Source organism: Varanus komodoensis, unplaced genomic scaffold, assembly GCF_004798865.1.
Source record: "Varanus komodoensis strain SLA01 unplaced genomic scaffold, ASM479886v1 scaffold71, whole genome shotgun sequence".
In the NCBI taxonomy this organism is placed as follows: Eukaryota; Metazoa; Chordata; class Lepidosauria; order Squamata; family Varanidae; genus Varanus; species Varanus komodoensis.
The window spans coordinates 1,613,929-1,633,059 of record NW_025336360.1 but is presented as its reverse complement, the minus strand read 5'-3'; the positions used below and the strand labels follow the sequence as shown (position 1 = coordinate 1,633,059).

The window sequence follows — 19,131 nt, the reverse complement described above, 5'->3', positions numbered from 1 at the left end:
AGGCCTGAAATTGCCTGGGGTGTTTCTCGGAAGCATTTTGACCCCACTGCTCAGCAGCAAAAGCCCCGAGATTTTGGGCTTATAGATCCAAAAATACAAGAGAGCCCTTATCTTCATGGCTCCGATCCAAAAAGGCCTAGCCCAAGAGGAAAGGAATTTGGGTGGGGGGAACAAGCCACCAAGCACCGACACGCAGTGCCGCGAGGGCCTTCTCACGGCCGTCGGGGTGGCTGCGCTCGCTGTTCAGAAAGAGGCTTTTGCCAGCTCCACCATTCTGCCGATTAAACCCCTCCTTCCACAACTGGCTGTTTTCCCTGTGGATGGAAAACGGTTAGATATCTGCCTACTAAGTGGAGCTTTTCCCACAAAAGGGGGCAAGGAGCATGAAGTGGGAATAATTTTTATCGGGAAGGGCCAAAGCACCTCTTTCCTCAGCCCCTCACACTAAATCTGAGTCCCTTGTTCCCATTTACGGAAAGGGATGACTGAGGCTTCATGGGATGATTTCCATGACTAGACTGTAGCAAGGACCACACCAGTGTTAAATCAGGAAGAAACAGCTGCAGCCTGGAAACAGACTGTTCCCAACTTTAAATGCTGTGCTTGTGAAAGAGTTGCTTCATAGCCTGATTTCTTCACGTCAGGGGAGCTGTAGAAACACATTTTCTGAATCAGCTCCATTTACTGAAACTGATTGGCTCCAGTCGCCCCTGGTCACCACTGCAGGTCAGCAAGTGCCGTCCCCAATAAGTCGTCCAGACTTGCAGAAGCCGTTTCGGGAAGGATGGAGTTCGGAAGGAGCCACGGCTGTTGAGAAATGCATGGAGAAAAGCTCTTTTCTTGCTCCCTGTAACAGGAAGGAAGCGTGCGGGCCCACTGCTCAGGAACGGTGGTGAAATGCTAGCAGCTGGCAGATGGGAAGGAACTGCCCAGCTTTTTCCTGAAAATGTCACAACATGTGTGACAGCGCAGAATTACTAAGTGGTCAGGACACGCCTGGCTATCTTAGACAAGTCCATGCCTTTGGGCCAGATGAATTCCACCGTGATTCTACAGGAACTGGCTGGTAAGCTCCCAAAATCTTGCTGCATCATCTTTGAGCTATCTTGGAGAATGGGAGAGATGCCGCAGGGTCGGAGATGGGACAGTGTTGTCCCCCACATCTTTAGAAAGGGGGAGCCAGAAAACTGCACCCTGGTTGTCCAACTTTGACAGGGCAGGTGCTGGATTCAGGATCTGCCTTCTAGGCAAGGAAGCAGTCTTGCTCAAGAGGAGGGGCTCGGCTGGGGAAGATCGCACTGCCTAGCCAAAACTCGCCCACCCCATAACTACTGGGGGGCCCTCTATCTGTGTGGCATTCCCAGGGATTTGGACGGGCTGCCGTGGGAAGCACGGCAGGGAAGTTCATTTTCAACAGTGCAGTTCGTCCTGTGTAAATTTGGATCCAACTTCAGGAGAGTCTCGGTGAGCATCACAATAGCAGTGCTGGTGGGAGCCTGCATAGATTCGTCAAGAATAAATCTTGCTAACACTTCCCGCCCCCCCCCCCTCCCACCCCCGGCAAAAAATCTGGTTGCTAGCTTAATAGATTGAGGGAATGCTGTGGATGTAATTTATGCTGACTGCAGCAAAGCTGCAGAGTCCTCCATGATATTTAGGTTGGCAAACTGGTTTAAATGTGGTCAGATGATCATACTGTTGGTAGATTTACAGCCACCTGGGAAAATGTACTCAAAGGTTCTCATAAATGATTCCTCAGGTCAGCTGGAAGGAGGTTTAGCATGGAGTGAAAGTTATTCATATTCTCTGACACTGATTTCAACGGGAACCAAGTTCAGCTAATGGTCTGGATCCAGGCCCATCAGGGGAATAAAACAAGCAGCCATAAAAGTTTAAAGCACAGCAGAGGAAGAGAGAGAGCAATGGAACTCAAGTGGCAGGGAGTTCCTCAGTCTCTCACTTGAACCACAGCTACAGTTTTCATCTGCTTCAGCTCCTTTCCTTTTCCTGTTCTATGCTATCAAAGTGCATGTACATATCAATAAAACAATGCCAACTGTATCTATGTACATATTTGTTGTACATAGAGGGGTTTGGAAAATCTATTTATTGGCATATTTTTACCCCTCTCCATTGCAGAGATCACGCAGCAAGAAAAATCCCTTCCTGCAGGCTTACAATGGAAAAAAGTCACAACATACAAGGAAGAAGGCATGGGGAGGGAAGAGGAAAAATGGAGCTGATTGTTAGCATTGCTGGTGGAAAGGCCCTGCTTCCCCTCTTATCTTGGAAGGGGCAGATAATAACTGGAACCGGCCCCAGTGTTCCCTTTGCTTGCTCCTGTTCCTTCCTTCAGTGCAGCTGATCAATGAATGCACAGTCTACTTGAGCTTTAATTCTAATTAAGTCCAAATCCCTGAGCCCTAGAATGCAGCCCAGCACAAAGCCATGTTTCGTTCAGCTGTTCAGTTGCCTCCGACTATAAGTGATCCTATGGGCCAAATCTTGCCACTCTTTTCGATCCAGTGCCACCTCTTTCAGCTCTGGCCTCTGTCCTCTTGAATGGAGTTTAACTACCTCGCTCTTTGGTGACCTGGTTTTTTCTTTCCGCTGAGCATTCCAAGGATTATATCTTTTTCTAAGGAGCTTGATCACACAGGGTGGCCAACATACGTGAGTCTCAGGTTTGTTATGTGCTTTGCTTTGTGATTGCTGGCAAATTTGCTCAAGGATAGGCTGGACGTCCACATGGTGGGCATGTTGTGAGCAGAGCCGGCTGGTGTTGGGGGTCAGACTAGATGGCCCGGGAGACCCCTTCTGACTCACACTGTTTCTGTGTTATCTTGCCGACATGTCTGGTTTGATACGCTGCAGCCCCTGCTCCTTCTTCGCCCCCACTGCCCATGGAATGAGCTGCAGCCTCCACCAGCTCCACAGTTCACACGAGCCAAGTTTCCTCTGGCCCAACTTTTCCATCGGCCAATTTTCACAACCGTAGGTTGCAACTGAAAAATGACCACTCGGACCAACCTGCACTTGGTTGCCACGCTGATGTTCTTGTTTTTCCACACTCGCTTCATGCTTGTCGTCGCCGTGCGACCTGGGGAACAAAGTGTGATGAGCCCAGGCAGGGAAAATGCTTCTGTCACCCTCTTCTCCATCGTCCCCAAGCCAACGGATCCGCAGGGCCAGCGCTGCACTATATGCAAGCCGCCATTCTGGGAAGCCCGTGATGGTCCTCGCGGATGCATCTGAGCAAGCTTGTTCAAGGGGCTGGGAAGCACGACGGGGGCACGGAGGAGGGGCTGGGCATGGCTTCGGGGGTGCCAGGCGTGAGATGCGACTTGCGTGGAACGCGACCTGGGATACGGGCCCCGTGGGATTCCACGTGCCTTTCTTTCAAGTACATGAAAAGCACAATGCCTGTGGCCCGTCCAGCTGGGATTCTGTTTGCTTTGCAGCGTCTGTGGAGGAAAATGCTCAGTGTTCCAGTTCATGCCACCTGGGCCAGGACTTTCTAGAGCAGGGCAGCAGTTTTGAAAGCAACCTTAATATTTGCCTACAACAGATATTTGCCCAATAACTTTTCTTATTTACCCAGTGATGTTTGTGTCATTCATGGGCATTGGGCAGGAAACACAGAAACAGTCTTGCTGTATCCCTCTTGTAATGAGGGGCCCAGAACTGAACACAAGACTCCAGTTGCAGGTGCACCAGAGTCGTGTAGTGGTAGTAATACCTCTCTCGATCTAGAAGCCACACTTCTGGCTATGCAACCAAGGGTGGCGTTCGCCCTCTTGGCCACCGCATCACACGGCTGGCTCATGTTTAGCCTGCAGTCGACCAGCACCCCGAGGTCCCTTTCACGAGTGCTGCTCTCCAGCCACTTGTCCCCTGACTTGTCCTTATGACACCCATTCCTTGCACTTACCTGCATTGAACACCATCCTGTTGTCCCCGGCCCACTTCCAGAGTCTGCCCAGATCCTTTTGGATCCAGAGCACCTGCTCCTCAGTTGTGGCCACTGCCCCTATTTTAGTATCATCTCCCCCTGCTGCAGAAGGTTGCCCTGGAGGTCTCCATTTTCACTGGGTGTGTGGAGGGCACTTTGCTGGCCAGCGCAACTCGGCCAGCAGCCGCCCTGTGCAAAACACTGGCTCAGATCTTGGGAAGTCTGCAAGGGAGAGCATTGGCTCCGGAAGAGAGGACCGAGGGAGTGCTTGAAGTGCGCTGGGCAACTTGGCACGCCCCAGCCGCCGAGTCACCCGCCCTCCCGTCCGTTTCTGAGGACAAGGCGGAATTGTTTTCCGTGGACACCTTTGACAAGCAGCTCAGTCATGGCCTTGAGTCGCCCACGCAACCCCCCTCCTCTGTGCCTGCCTTAATTTGGTCTTGGCACTGAGGCGCAGATCTTTTCTCTTATCTCGCTGGTTTGGGCGTGTGTGGTGGGCTTCCGAGGCCCCTGTGCATCCTCATCCTGGAATCCAGACCCCCTGCACACCCTGCTCAGCTCCACCCGCTTTCCAAGCAGCTGCTCCTCTTTGCTCCCTCCCTCCCATCTTCTGTCGCTTCCTTTCCACTCCCCCTTCAGGTCGGCCTTCCACGCCCATCTCGTCCGTCCGCTGCCTGGGTTTTCCACAGCAGGGCACGTGACCCCCATAAGAATGGGGATATGCACAAGTCCAGCGGCTCTGGAAATTCCCTGGGCACCCGGCGGCAGGGAGAGCAGAGGCAAAGCTGGAGCGCTGGGCTGCTGGGCCGGATCAGAGCCACAAGCGCGGAGCACATCACTTGCTTTATGGCGGGGCACAGCTGGGCACCTCCATGCTGAAGGGGGAGTTCCAGGTCTGATGACAGCCGCATCCCACCACAGTTCTGCTCCCTCGCCGGGACGGGAATGCAAATCCTCACAGAGCCACGGGGAGTGGCACGAGCCACGGTTGGCCTTGGCAACGGTGGGAAATGACTGGATGCCTTCCCGGTTGCCAAGGGAGGGAGGCAGGGCTGGGAGGATCGGCCAGCTCGGAGCCAAAGGTTGGAAAGCCACTGCACCTTGCCAGGAAACATTTGGCCGGCCCCTCCGCCCCGGTGCAGAGGCAGACGCCGGGGCTCACCTGGCCACACGTCCTACAGAGGAAGCCCCTTTCCTTCCTGCGTGTGTGAGCTGAAGAAAGGGCGAGTCCAGGGTGCCTCTGAGCGCCCCTTTCTCTCTCCCAGGGAAGCGTAGCCGGGGCTGAGGCTCGGACACAGCGCAGGGTGAGGCATGGCGCAAGAGGAGCGGCGGGCCGCACGAGCCACGGGGGCTCGGGCTGCGGTCGACCCCGAGCAGATCGAGGCCCTCCTGGCCGCGTGCAGAGAAGCCAAGAAGTTTGCCTACTGCCCCTACAGCAACTACCCCGTGGGGGCCGCTCTCCTGACCTCTGATGGGAAGCTCTTCCTAGGTAAGCGAGCACCAGCCCCGCTGCTCCCCAGCCCGGCGCTGCTGCTGGGTGCTTAACCGCAAGAGACGGGCCGCGCATGTTTCCTGGAGCCTCTTTCCTGTGGCCGGGCCGTCTGCTGGGGGCGACGCGCTCCCACCAGGAAAGGGGGTACCCAGCCCGGGTCAACCTTGGCACCCCGTGTGGTGGGGCGAAAACCGAGGCTGGCAGGCCCAGCTGCCATCGGTACGGACCTGCCTTTTGTTTTTTTAAATCCCTTTCAAACTGGACTGGAGTCGGAGGGGGAGAGCGGGGCGAGCTGCCGTCCTTCCATGCCCAGAATGCCCCTGTTCTGCCACAGGGCCCCGGAGCATCCTGGGGCAGTCCCTATGGGGGCCGCAGTCAGCTTGTTAGCACTCCTGGGTGGAATACCACCCTGGGTGCTGGTAAGCTATTATGGGGTGGAGAGAGGCGTGCAACGGGGCAACTGTGGGGCGGCAGGTACACTGTCTGCTTGCACTTGTTCAGTGGGGCTCTTCAGAATATGGACGGGCCACAACCCGTGTGTGCTTTGCGACACCCCACTGTGTGGATGGGGGCGTTTGCAGGGGAACCAGCACCTAACTCTGCTCTGCTGGCTGATTTGTCCTGCAAACCTGTTAAGAATATAGAAAGAACCCCACTGGCTCAGTGCAAGCATCCAATCCCCCAGTATTCTGTTTCCACCAGCGGACAGCTAGCTGTCCCTGGGAAGCTTGCGGAGGGGACATGGAGAAGTCAGCTTTGCTGTGACTTTGCAGCCAGAGTTTGGAGGGCGAGTTCTCCAAATGCACACAGGTAGCTGCCAGGGCAAAGAATGACTAACTACATCTCCGTCCTGCCCAAGAGCAAAGTTCTCTCTGCGGTTTCATGACAGAACCATCAAGTACAATTTTATTGATAGGCGTGCTTGTTTTGAGAGCTGTGTTTGTTTTAAACCTGTTTTTAAATTGAATGTTACATCGTACATTGCTTTAATATTTTATTTATTTATTTTAAACATTTCTATGCCGCCCCCATCGCAACAAAGCCTCGGGGCGGCTCACAATAGGATTCTGAGAGTGTTGTGCTAAACAAATGATACAGAATGCCTCAATAAATCTAAATAAATGAACACAAGAGCAGGATAATTCACAGTGAGAATGGTTCAAAAGTTTAAAACTACACTCTCAAGCCAAAGTGAAGATCCAGGATCTGTGTAAAAATGCAAGAAGGACTATAATGCCAGGGAGAATGAAAGGGCACCAAAGGACCACAGAATAAGGGCCAGGGGACCCCTCTGGGGAGGTTGTTCCACAATGGGGTGCCCCCACTGAAAAGGCCCTCTTCGTAGCAGCCACCAGCTTCGTTTCATTTCGTGGCGGCGCCCAGAGGAGGTGCTGAGGGCGCTCTTAAGGCTCAGCCAGGAAGTTGGGGAGGAAATGGCTGTGTAGAGGACTTGGCCCCAGGCTAATCCCAAAGCTTTGGACTGGGCTCAGAAACGGACTGGATGGATGGAAGGTGTAGTCCAGCCCATCTGGAAAGCGAGATGGGGAAGGATGCGCTGGTGCGATCCATAAGTAGCAGTGCGATTTTAGGAATGTCTCCTCAGAAGTCCCACTCATGGGTGATATACATGCATTATAAATCAACAATTCAAAGAATCGGTGGGGGTTTGGTGCACCAGGGCACAAGATGAGTCACCTTAATGAAGAATGGTCATTTGTACCCAGGGGACCCTCTCCTCCTGAAGAGGGTGCCTCTAAGCATCTGCAAAGTGCAGTTGCCTTCTTATCTGGGAATGGATACAAACTGCACAATAGCGGCAAGAAACATGAGCTTGCCAAGGGCAGATTCCTGCCCGTTTGTGGCAAGGAGTCGTGGCATTTGGGGACAGATGGCGGTTGCAGATGGAGGCCGGTGGAGAGGAGGAGGTGCCGGGCGCTGGACGGCCCATTGCCTGTCCCCAGAATCCTGCCTGCCTGCAGTGCCAGCCAAGTGTGCATCCACTCTCCGAGTTGGCAAGGGAAAAACAGAAGCCACCGCGTGCAGAGTGCTTTCCGTCCCGGCCTCCTGCATCTCTAATGCATGGCTTAAATTAGACAGACTGCCAAATTGACTCGGCTTGCTGCATCTACGAAAGCCAGGACAGATGTTGGCAGGATGGTCTCGGAATGAGGGGGTAACATAATTCTCCTCCTCCTCTCCATTTTATCCTCGCAACAACCTAGTGAAGGAGGTTAGGCGGAGAGTCAGGAACTGGTCCGGAGCCAGTTGGCCAGAGAGCTGTGTTGCCGAGAGGAGACTTGAGTCAGGAGCTCCCCGGTCCTCTACGTGGCACTGGCTCTTAAAACTGTACAAGAACCAGGTGGTGCTTTTTGGCTGAAGCCTGCTGTAGAAATGCCATGAACAACTGGGTTGGAAGGGACCTTAAAGGTCATCCAGTCCACCCCCCACCCCCGATCAGGTCTAGAATTTAAGAGGAGCATGCGCATCCCCTAACATGGTGAGTTTTATTTTGTTTTGCTGAAAGTTTTACAATAGAACTGTTCAGTAAATCTGGCAGGTTTTATATCAGTAGCCCTACAACAACCTTGTAAGGTAGGGCTTTTATTATCCCCCTACTACAGATGAAGATACTGAGGCTAAGAAAAAAAAGGGAGAGCTTTGCTTAAGACCTCCCTGTGAGTTCTCAACAATAGGGTGGAGGGAAGTAGGAAAGAAATATGTGTCAAAGGATTTAATAAGGAAGACAATATGTCATGTGTGTTAAGCCAGAACATTTCTTCCTTGAAGGATAAGGTCCAATAACAACACATCTATAGCTAGCATAGGATTGAAAAACCAGAATTGATAAAATTCAAAGGTAGATCTGTTGAAATAGTGATAATAACAACAATTTAGCAAACCAAGCAATATACGAACCAGCTCAGAAACAGGCTCCGTCATTCCCTTTTATCCTAGGAATTCTTTCTTTATTTACACTTTATTTATTTATTTATTTATTAAAACATTTCTATGCCACCCCATTTGCCGAAGCCTCGGGGCGGCTCACAACATTAAGTTAAAATACAAACATTAAGTTATAACGTTAAGTTAAAATGTTTGTAAAATGCAAACATTAAGTTAAAATACAAACCATAACAATATAAAATAAGTCACCCTGGCCAGATAAAATCCAATAATATTAACAATTAAAATGATGCTTAAATAAAAAGGTCTTTGCCTGGCGCCGAAAAACAAATAACGACGGCGCCAGGCGGACCTCTCTGGGGAGCGCATTCCATAGATTAGGCACCACCGCAGATACCACCCCATAGCCCATTGGGTCCTCTGAGCAGTTTACAAATTTATAAACACAATAAATAATCATATTTAAATAAGTAATAAAGCCAATACAGAAAAAATCGAAAACCCACCGTGACTATAATAAAATCAATATATGGCATGGCAGCAAGAAAAGCAATTAAAACAAATTATTATATATTAAAAGAGCTGGAAAATAAAAAGGCTTTCACTTGGTGCCAAAAAGAAAACAAAGATGGCGCCAGGCACACCTCCTTGGGGAACATGTTGCAAAGAGAGGGTGTTACCACCGAAAAGGCCCTTCCCAGTCCTTACTCTACCCCATAGGAGGCTTTGAGCTCAGCCAGACTGACAAGTGCCCAGTCCCTCATAAAATCTGGACCGCAAACTCTGGTGTTCCCTGAGCGGTTGCACATTCTGTGACATCACAACAGCTCATCCAATCACGTGTGTTTGTCAGCTATCAATGCTCAGGGCTCGCCGAGCAAGATCTTCACCCATGCTTTGCTCTACACAGGTTGCAACGTTGAGAACGCATGCTACCCGCTGGGCGTGTGTGCTGAGCGCACGGCTATCCAAAAGGCAGTATCGGAAGGATGCACAAAGTTTCAAGCCATAGCCATTTGCTGGTGAGTATTATGGCCCTTCCTATCACTTCCAGGCAAATAGAGGGGGAAGAAATGGAGGTAGTGACAGATTTTATTTTCCTGGGCTCCAAGATCACTGCAGACGGGGACTGCAGCCAAGAAATTAAAAGACGCTTGCTCCTGGGGAGGAAAGCTATGGCAAACCTAGACAGCACACTAAAAAGCAGGGACATCACGCTGACAACAAAAGTGCGTATAGTCAAGGCTATGGTTTTCCCAGTTGCAATGTATGGTTGTGAAAGCTGGACCATAAGGAAGGCTGAGCACTGAAGAACTGATGCTCTTGAATTGTGGTGCTGGAGGAGACTCCTGAGAGTCCCCTGGACTGCAAGGAGATCAAACTGGTCAGTCCTAAAGGAAAGCAACCCTGACTGTTCTCTAGTAGGACAGAAACTGAAGCGGAAGCTCAAATACTTTGGCCACCAAATGAGCAGGAAGGACTCCCTGTAGAAGAGCCTGATGCTGGGAACAATAGATGGCAAAAGGAGAAAGAGATGGCCGAGGTTGAGGTGGCTGGATGGAGTCACTGGGGCGGTGGGAGTGGGCTTGGGTGGACTCCGACGGATGGTGGAGGACAGGAGAGCCTGGAGGAATATTGTCCACAGGGTCGTGAAGAGTCGGACACGACTTCTTGACTAACAACAACGTTCTGCCCCTTCCATGAGCTTTCATTTGCCATGTATGGAGGATGCCATGCTGTGGTTTCTTTGGTCTCCTCGAAAGTCAGGATGTGAGCTCTGGTGACAGTGGGTTGGATCTGGGACCTGCCTTGCACACAGAGAAGGCTTACACTCGCAGAAGCTGTCTCCCCAAGGTTCAGGGGATCCTACTCCTTCCATGCCACAGATCCCTCCTGACTGTGTTGTATTTTGGGGGGGATTGAGGGGGATTGAGGGGACATCCTGGGAGGAGGGATCAGGGAAGTCCACTTCTGACCGCGTAGGTGATCCGGGGGAAATCTGGATCCAACCCACCTGAACAACAGGAGAAATCCATCAGTAAGAGCAATCTGATAAAGGGATCTATGGGGAGGCCCTTCCACGGAGGTCTTCATGCAAAGGGATGGACAGCTACCTGCTGGAGGTACCTTCACTCTGGCCGGCCAACATCGAGAAGGGGCAAGGGCCGGATCGCCCAAGAAGCCACCACAAACCCTACAGTTTTGCAATTTGGGAAGCGGGCCCCTGAGGCAACTCTTTTGATTTTGTGTTAATCGTTCCTTGCATGAGCATATTTTCTAGGCAGCGTCTTGTGTTCTGCCCATGAGACCCCAGGTTTGTTCTCTGCTCTTCTCTTCCAACAGCAACAGCCAAGAGTCGTTCGCCACGCCCTGTGGGGCCTGCCGGCAAGTGCTGCGCGAGGTGAGCACTCCTTTGCGTCCCCAATCCGACCACTTGCTCCCCGAGTCGGGAAAGCCTTGACGGCAGCCACAACAAGGGTTACCAGGTTCAGTCAGGAAAGACCCCTCTTGCCTTGAACCTCCACAGTTTTCTTGACTCAGGACCCTTGCAGTCACTAACAATAATATATTACGGGGCAGAAGCAAACTCAACTACAAAATCTCAGCCCATGTACAGACACTTGTCTAACCTGCTAGTCACGTACACCAATACAATTCCAGATAAGCTCAGCACAATAACATCCTGCTGTCTTTAGGCATGGCACAATGCTCTAAACTGAAGTCAGAAATACTGGTAGCAATAGTTTGGAAAACATGACCGGTGGCTTTATTGAGCTGTCAGTTGAGTAGAGCTCTTTGCAGTCTGGATCCTGTTTAAACATGCAAATGTGTCTGATGGAGGAACCATCCAGGAAATCTGGTTTGACAGCCACACTTCACAGGGGCTTACCTCTGTGGGACTAGATGCTTAGGGGGGTCCATTCAGAAGCAAATGGGTGCCAGTGCTTCAGTTTTTCTGCAGCTGAGGAGAACACAGGTATTTCCTCACTGATAGTGTTCGCCTCCAGCAGCTTCTCAGTCCAGTTAAGAGATCCATCTTCTTTAAGTAAGAGCAGCACTAAACAGTGACCTGGCTTGGCATTTTGGGTGCTTCCTGAGAAAGGGGTGCGGGTTTGATTTTATAACACAAAGGCGCATATAAGCAACTTTTTCCTGCCAGGATTTATCTGAATTTTCCCAACACCCGCAGGCCGAAAATGAACATTTTGGCATTCTGGGGAAGTCTGAGGGCAGCCTGTCCCAACCTGCTGCCTGCCAGGTACCACATTTCCCATCACCCCAACCATTGCCTCTGCTGGCAGGGACTGATGGCTGTTGGAATTAACAATATCTGGGGAGCTATGGGTGCCTCACCCCTGCACCAAGGCTACAACTTTGCTAACGGAACTGCTCGGGACACCTGCTAGTAATCTGTTCCAGGAAAGTTGGACGATTTGGGGCCTAGCTCCACAAAGCCCAATATTTGGGTCAGATTTATAAATTTATTTTTTTAAAAAAGCATTTATTTAGCCATGGCATGTATAGTAAATGGAGGCATGAGGCACTATCTTTTCTAACACCTCTTCTCTCCAGCAGCAGCTGTTTCCACACGAGAAAGCAAGCTTGACCATGAGTATAGGCTGGATGTGCGCACGGTGGGCGTGTCGTGAGCGGAGCCGGCTGGGGCCGGGGGTCAGGCTAGATGGCCCGGGAGGCCCCTGCTGCCTCGCCCTGCTTCGGTGTTTCTATGAGTCACTGTGGGGGTTTTGACTCTGCTCTCCGCATCTTTCCTTCCGTCCCTGCCATTTTAGACTGTAAGCCTGCATGCAGGGATTGGCTGTTTGCATCGGAGCCTCTCCAGGAGGCATCAGGCCTGGGAGCAGAATAACCATCATTTCCCCAAATGGCAAGACAGGGAAGAAGGGCCCAGGGATACCACGACAAGCATTCTCTTGCAATTGGAGGTATTTAGTAAAAGCCAGCGTGGTGCAGTGGTAGGAACACAGGACTGGGACTGGGGCGATCCAGGTTCGAGTCCCCCCTTGGCCCCGGAGCCAGCTGGGTGACTTTGGGCCAGTCACAGCCTCTCGGTCCAACCTACCTCACAGGGTTGTTGTTGTGCGGGTAAGAATGAGAGAAAGAGGTGAATGCTGTGAGCCGCCTTGAGTTCCTTGGAAACAAAAAAGCTGGGATATAAATAAAATGAAAAAAAACAAACAAACAACAGCATAACATTGGGCAAGATGATGGACGTGCAGCCTGACCTTCCCGTGTTAATAGCTGGAGACCTCCATGGAGAAGCAGGCAATGGCAGAAGTTTCGAAAGCAATGTGTGGTGTGGGGAGAATAAAAAGTCTCCCCACAACCTGGTTCCCCGCTGCCCCGTGTGTTGGATCACAGCTGGCTAGTTCTGAGCTAGAACAAGAGGAAGGATTCTTTTTAGCCCCTCCGGCATAACCCGTCAGGTCACTGAAAGTCAGAAAAGCTGCACCCAAGCACGGAACTGCCCTGTGGAACTCACAGCCGCAAAAGGCTGGCCACGGGCTCAGGTGACTTTTGAAAGGAGTTAGGACACCTCTGCGGCATCCAAAGGCCTCCTCTACATCTGAAAGGAGAACCCTGCGGGGTTTCAGGGGCAAGCCCATTGCTAGCTGTGGGTCTGCAGAGAAAGGCCTCTTGCTTTCATGGCTTTTCCAGAGGCATCTGGCTGCTCCCAGGAGGCAAAAGGAAGTTGGACTGGCTGGACTTTTGCTTTGGTTGGCAGGTTCCTTCTTGCATACTAAGCTGATGCACGAGGTTGTTAACCTTTTGTCACTGCAGCTTTCTGCATTGTCCAAATGATCACAGTTTAACTGGCAGAAGGCTTGCACAGCTGGGTTCTGCAGTTTATTCAAAAAAATGTTTTCTTGTCAGTATGGTGCCATTTCAAAGCAAACTTCATATGAACACCAGAAAATGGGATGCATAAACAGAAATCATGGTAAATGGGGAAAAATACAATGCAGTGAAAATGCATACATGTGAAATGGCATACTGTTAAATATTTAATGTAATCCCCATGACAGATTTTTTAAGTTAATTAAAACAAAAAATAAAAAAATGATTTAGAAGGCACATCGGTTTTCTTATTTTTTCCTACTTTTTAAAGTTGTTAGAATTCAAGCAGTGACCCATATTAAAGGTTTTGCAGCGCATCCCTATGCATGTTTACTCAAAAGTAAGTCCCACTACACTTAATGGGGTTCACTTTCCAGAAAGCGTGCATGGAATTGCAGCCCGGATCTCACAAGCATTGTGATCTGGTCATAGTCAGTCATCCCACTAAGCTAACACACACTGCACATTGTTCCTTGACCCACTGGAATTACTCTACAGCATTTGCAATTTAATGCTGATCAGAGTTTAGGGCAGTGGCACTTCCCAGCTGGTCATAGGTTGCAAAATTATGCTTTGTCAGAAAAGAGGAAATGCATCTCCACCCAGCATAGAGATGTGTGCAAAAATTTGAATGTGAAGATTTGCATTCTTCCAAATGCAAATTTGGAAGAAATCACTGAAACAGAACTACAGTGCTTCTCACCCAAGTTCAAGCCATTGTCCTCCCCTCTGAGGGTTCTTCATCTTTAAACGGGACTTGGAATGGGCAGCCTTTGAAAAGAGGACTGTACTGACAACCCTTCAAACACACAACAGTTCTCTATAAAGGACACAGTATTGGCAAAGAAATGATTTGGAGCCAAATCTGCAGAGATGTTTGCCGTACTTTAAAAGGTTACGAGTGACATGAAATGCAACATCCCCAGATATTTTTGGCATCTGTTCCTTAGGGATGACGGTCTGGTCATTCACACTGGCTGGGAAAGTACCTGTATGTTTTCCAGTTTTTAACTAAGGAAGAAACATGGCCCATGGAAGTTCTCAACTGCTCTGGCTCCTCCTTTGTTGCATTTAAGGTTTTGCATGTGCTTTTAAGGCAACCATCTCACGGATGTTGTTATTTTAAACTCTTTTCTAGTTTGGCAAGCACTGGGACATCTATTTGGCCAAGACAGATGGGACGTATATACAAAAAACTTTGGAAGAGCTGCTACCCCTCTCCTTCGGACCAGAAGATCTGAATACATCCTAAAAAAAGCGAGCTATCAGGAAGTACTCACTGGCTTTGTCACCCAAGTATGAAATTAGGCAATTAGGAATTTTCTGTTGCTTTTTTTTTTTTTTAACTTTCCAGAGCAGGTTCAGAGAACTATGCAAGCAGCTTGTCACAGCGACTTTCAGTTTATTTGTGCTTTTCTTTCCCATGCCATGAGACATCGATTTTGATATAAGATGCAAGAATGAGTCACAATTCTGTTTGCGTGTTTTTATTGAGGCATGTGTGCCGGTTGATAAAACCACAACACACCCCTGCTTCCAAATAAACAAGTTTGACATACAGCTGTGGCTTTATGACAAGCATTTTTATCTGTGAGCTGCATACAAGGGCATATATGCACTTCAGTAAAAAATGACGCAAAAGATTATGGATGTAATCATACATATTGCTACATTTGCTTTGGTTTCTTGCAGGTTTTTTTCCTGGTGCACCCAGTGTGTGTCTCGCTGTCTGGGGTTGAAATTATGCAAATAAAATAAACTGTCTCTATTTGTACATGCTCCAATTCTAGAATTGGTTTTAGAAATGCTATTTAAACTGGAATTCATGAGGCAAGGAAAGCAGAGAGAAAATACAAGCTTACAGAACCCAGATGAGAAAGGAAGAGAACCTAGGACTACTTTCACCCCAGTAATGTGAGCAAATGGAATGTGGGAACTCTACAGTTCCACCTTCTTTGTGTACACAGTTTCTGCTCTTGTTTTAATTTCCCTGTTTTCATTTTTCACACATGGGAAGCAAAGTGCTCTTTCTCCCAGGAGTAAGTTTCTTTTGATCACTCTGCCATTTGACTCCACAAAATCCTATCAAGGACACAATGAGTTTAATTTTCAAATAATTAGTAGTTACATGTGGCTATAAATGTCGCAACGCAACAAAACACTGTCTGCTAACATTTAATTCCATTGTTTTGTTCCAATCAAAATGAACAGAAATTACTGTGATTTGCTCCAGGTATGCAAAAGAGGGGCAACATAATTAACCCAGAGTAATGCATCAGGAGTCATTCTGATCTCAAATTAGTGCAAATTTCCTCATCCAGATTTTGCCATATAGTTGGAGTAATGATCAAAGTAAAATTAATGCAGATAGTCATTCCCCATGATTCCATTTTTGTTTTTAATTTACACATTTTGTACAAAGCACCGCAGATGCAGTTTACCATATCATTCAGTTCCTGCCATGCACGTGTCGGCCCTTTCCCCTTTAAATCACCAGTTGCATCCAATAGGCATGGGTAGAATATTGCTGAAAAGCAGCCTTAATGTGATTGTATACACAGCTACAGAAAGGTGTGTGGGTCACGGTATTTTACCATTGTGCAGAAGCTCATGTCGCACCATCAGTAGAACACAACACAGGGAGACTCCTGATGCAGTGTTGCATGCACTCACACCAAAACTGTTTCCGTGTGTGTGTGTGTGTGTGGTTTTGGTTTGCTTTATCAATGTACCCATGTGCACCAATGGGGCAAAGAGCAATTGGACGGGGAAAATCTTGATTTTAAAAAATGCCTGGGGAAAGGGGAATAAAAAACTCCATGAAAGCTGCAGTCTGGATTCAGATTGGTATTCTGCTGCTTCTCTTTAGCTCTGAAAAAGTCTTCTGGGGATCCAATCATGTCCAATCCAGTTTGGCTCTTGGTTTTCTTTCAAAAGGTTAATCAAATTTATGGAGAATGTGGGTCGTTAGCCAGGTCAGTTAAGCGAACTTAACGCATCCAGGCACAGTGTGCATCAAAATACGTGTTGCTAGGGCAGCAATAGCACATGAGGGGAGTTCCTTGGGGCCCGCCCTCTACGCTTCCTGGAAGCGGCTGGCAGGATGCTAGACGGAACGGGCCACCCTTCCCCAGCTCCATGCCTGAAGGATGTGCTGGCCGGCAGCTCTGCTCCCCTGCAGCCAGGCCAGTGTGTGCCACGGCCTGCCCCAACACAGAGCTTACAAAGCACAGCGCCTAGCTTCTGAAGTCCAAGGCGCCAGGCTGCCAGAAGCCTCCAGCTCTCGCCCTTTCCTCCAAAACTTGCCTGGCTGTCACACTGCACTTGTCATGGCAACGCTCCACACACATCATCCGGCCGTAATGCTTACAAGGATCCTGAAGTCTTTGGTGAGTTCCCTGCAGAGTCGAGATCTGAATGGGGTGGTAGTTTCAGACCAGTCTTGCTCACGGCAGTTGCCTGTCTGTTTACTCTGAAGAAAGTGCAGCTCGTGGAGACTTACTCCAGTATCTGCTCTCTCTCAAACAGGGCACTCTTGTCTGAATCCCTGCTCAATGCCAGAGAACTAGCACTGCAACACTGCAGGATCCCACGCTCCCGCTAAAGAATCTTCATACTTTATATCTACATAGCTTTCCTGTGAATCCAGGGTATTCAAAGCAATTCTCAAACCTTTTTAGATCATCTGCACAGCAAACCTGTAAAGCAAATCAGGATTATAATCCCCTTATTGCTAGGGGTGGGCGGGTTGAGGCAGAAACAGAGCTTTACCTAAGCCCACCCAGTGCTCTCCAAACCCATCACGGTTCTGTCATGGTAGCTTAAGTCTGGCTTACACATCACCCTGACAAGCAAGCCATGACATTTCCAGTTGTTGTTCTGCCTGGGATGGGGAGGTGAATCATCCAAAACCAGGTGACTCACTGCTGCTCGTTTGAGGTGGCTAGCAAATGACCACCAATGCAAGCTACTCCCAAACAGCCCATGGGGGCTGCTGGCACAGGCTTCCCCACTCCCCAGACTGCCACAAACTGCCTTTTGAGTTCACTGTGGCTTTTCCCCCCATTTAAAATGCCAAGCCACCTTTCTCAGACTGCTTGGGCCAATAGTCCCTCCACCATGTTCTAGTGGCACCTTAGAGGTGCTTCCTGCAACCACCCAGCAGTTTGTTTTAAAGTGTGTACAGAAATATGTGCCAAATATTACAAACAGAAAGGATTACAAAAGAGGGTGTGAGGGGTGCTACACAGCCTTCTCAGTAAGATCCTTTTCTTTCCTGGTTTCCTCCTTTAGTTCATCGTAGGGGTGAGATCTGAGCCTTCCAATTTGCGTAACAGTCCCACTGAAACTTCCAGGAATGTTGTAATCATTAATTCACGGAAAGTGCTCTAAGCACTTTCCATGAATGCTATGCATTGATTATTTTTGCTGTCGGTATTACTTTAAACTGGTATTATGGAATGTCCGCCTGCCAAGACTCCCCTTGCCAATCTTGTTTTCTTTTATATGCATAGCATAAAAAGTATTCTTATCCTCCCAGGATTTTAAAGGAGGTTTTAATGAAACAAAACAAAACCTTTGTTGACTCATGTTTTTAATCTACTGCTTACTAAATTGCTTTTGGTGGTTTAGGGTGCAATTTAATACATGTTTAGATAGTAAAAAGGAAGTCATCTTATAATTCCTGACATTTTGGGAAATGCTGGGAGCTGTAGGACTGTCTTCTGCCTAAACAAAGATAAGATTGCACTAGAATTTGGAGTGAATCTGTGTGCATTATATGCATACATATATTATGCATATATGTGTATATATGTATATGCATACATATATGATGCATATATGCATACATATATGTAGTATATACATAATATATATAATACATATATATATGCATTACTTACATATCTATAGCCCAAAGTGCCCAATCCTGCCTATGCTTTGAGGTTAAGCAGGATCAGGCCTGGTAGAATCTAGATGGGAGGCTCAATGTTGTGAACCACCCAGACAGCTTCAGCTACGGACGGTATAGAAATGAAATGTAATAATACGAAATGTACAGTAAGTACCACTGTGGTGTAGTGGTTAAGAGCATGGAGCTAGGGCTCAAGCAATCTGGGTTCAAGTCTCTGCTCAGCCATGGAGCCAGCTGGGTGACTTTGGGCCAGTCACAGACTCTCAGCCCAACCTACCTCACAGGGTTGTTGTTGTGGGGCTAAGACTAAGAGTAGGAGAAGGAAAATGTTATAAGCCACTTTGAGTTTTTTGGAAGGAAAACAGGCAGGGTGTCAGTATACAGGTAATAATATACATGCTTATATATTATGAACCCACACACATAGAACAAATTAAATTTCAGGATGGCTTACCAGTTTTAATATATGGTACCCCAAATTTGTCATTAGAGCCATTTACCAACTGATGGTTTTTAAATATATCTATATATAAAATATATATCTTCCTATAAATATATATGACTGGCGGTTTTTCAATATATTTATGAAAAAATACATTTAAAACCCGTCATTTTAAGCCAATAGTTTAAAAACCATTGCAGTCGACAAAGTTTTTGCACACAACGCAAAAGCGTCACTACTTCCATACATGCAATCCCCACTCCGACCAGCACACACGCTTCCATAGCCCGTGCAGACCAACCAGGGTCCCCTCTGCTTATGCTCGAGGGCGCTCTCGTCTTCCCTGCAGCGCGGACTAGGAATAATCTGGCCCCGCTACGCGAGGGCGGCCGGGGCCAGCCGGAGCCCCGCCTTTGAGGCGTCACAGTCCCCGCATCGGCAGCAACAAGCCGCCGCCGCCGCCGCAGATCCCGCGCGGCGCTTGCCGGGCTGCCCGGGCAGGCGAGGCGAGGCGATGGCGCTGCGACAGGCGCTGGGCCGGGGCGCGCGGCTGGGCCGGGGGCTGCTGT

The 19,131-nt window shown here is 48.9% G+C and overlaps 1 protein-coding gene and 1 long non-coding RNA gene across 6 annotated transcripts; one reads left to right on the top strand and one right to left on the bottom strand.

The window, feature by feature from the left end:
- The first annotated feature begins 674 nt into the window (after nt 1-674).
- Nucleotides 675-14,765, top strand: CDA (cytidine deaminase). 5 transcript variants are annotated; one of them, XM_044452278.1, is made up of 6 exons: nt 675-1,066; nt 2,140-2,684; nt 5,218-5,441; nt 9,259-9,370; nt 10,692-10,749; nt 14,344-14,765. In XM_044452278.1, the coding sequence occupies exons 3-6, from the start codon at nt 5,264-5,266 to the stop codon at nt 14,455-14,457; spliced, it is 462 nt and encodes a 153-aa protein (XP_044308213.1). In that variant the 5' UTR covers nt 675-1,066; nt 2,140-2,684; nt 5,218-5,263; the 3' UTR covers nt 14,458-14,765. The 5 variants fall into 5 exon arrangements, with proteins under 5 accessions (XP_044308213.1, XP_044308212.1, XP_044308210.1 ...); XM_044452277.1 differs by having other exon boundaries at nt 1,760-2,684; XM_044452275.1 differs by lacking the exon at nt 2,140-2,684 and having other exon boundaries at nt 676-1,066.
- Nucleotides 14,677-18,918, bottom strand: LOC123034697. The gene is made up of 2 exons (XR_006416826.1): nt 18,575-18,918; nt 14,677-16,903 (listed from the first exon to the last, which is right to left on the bottom strand). It is a non-coding gene; the product is annotated as an uncharacterized LOC123034697 (long non-coding RNA).
- Nucleotides 18,919-19,131: the final 213 nt, after the last annotated feature.

What these genes read in the sequence shown, in the direction of transcription:
- CDA (XM_044452278.1), top strand. Translation starts at nt 5,264, where the DNA reads ATGGCGCAAGAGGAGCGGCGGGCCGCACGAGCCACGGGGGCTCGGGCT. An exon ending in TGATGGGAAGCTCTTCCTAG is followed by an intron (nt 5,442 to 9,258) that starts GTAAGCGAGCAC and finishes TGCTCTACACAG; the next exon opens with GTTGCAACGTTGAGAACGCA. An exon ending in GCCGGCAAGTGCTGCGCGAG is followed by an intron (nt 10,750 to 14,343) that starts GTGAGCACTCCT and finishes ACTCTTTTCTAG; the next exon opens with TTTGGCAAGCACTGGGACAT.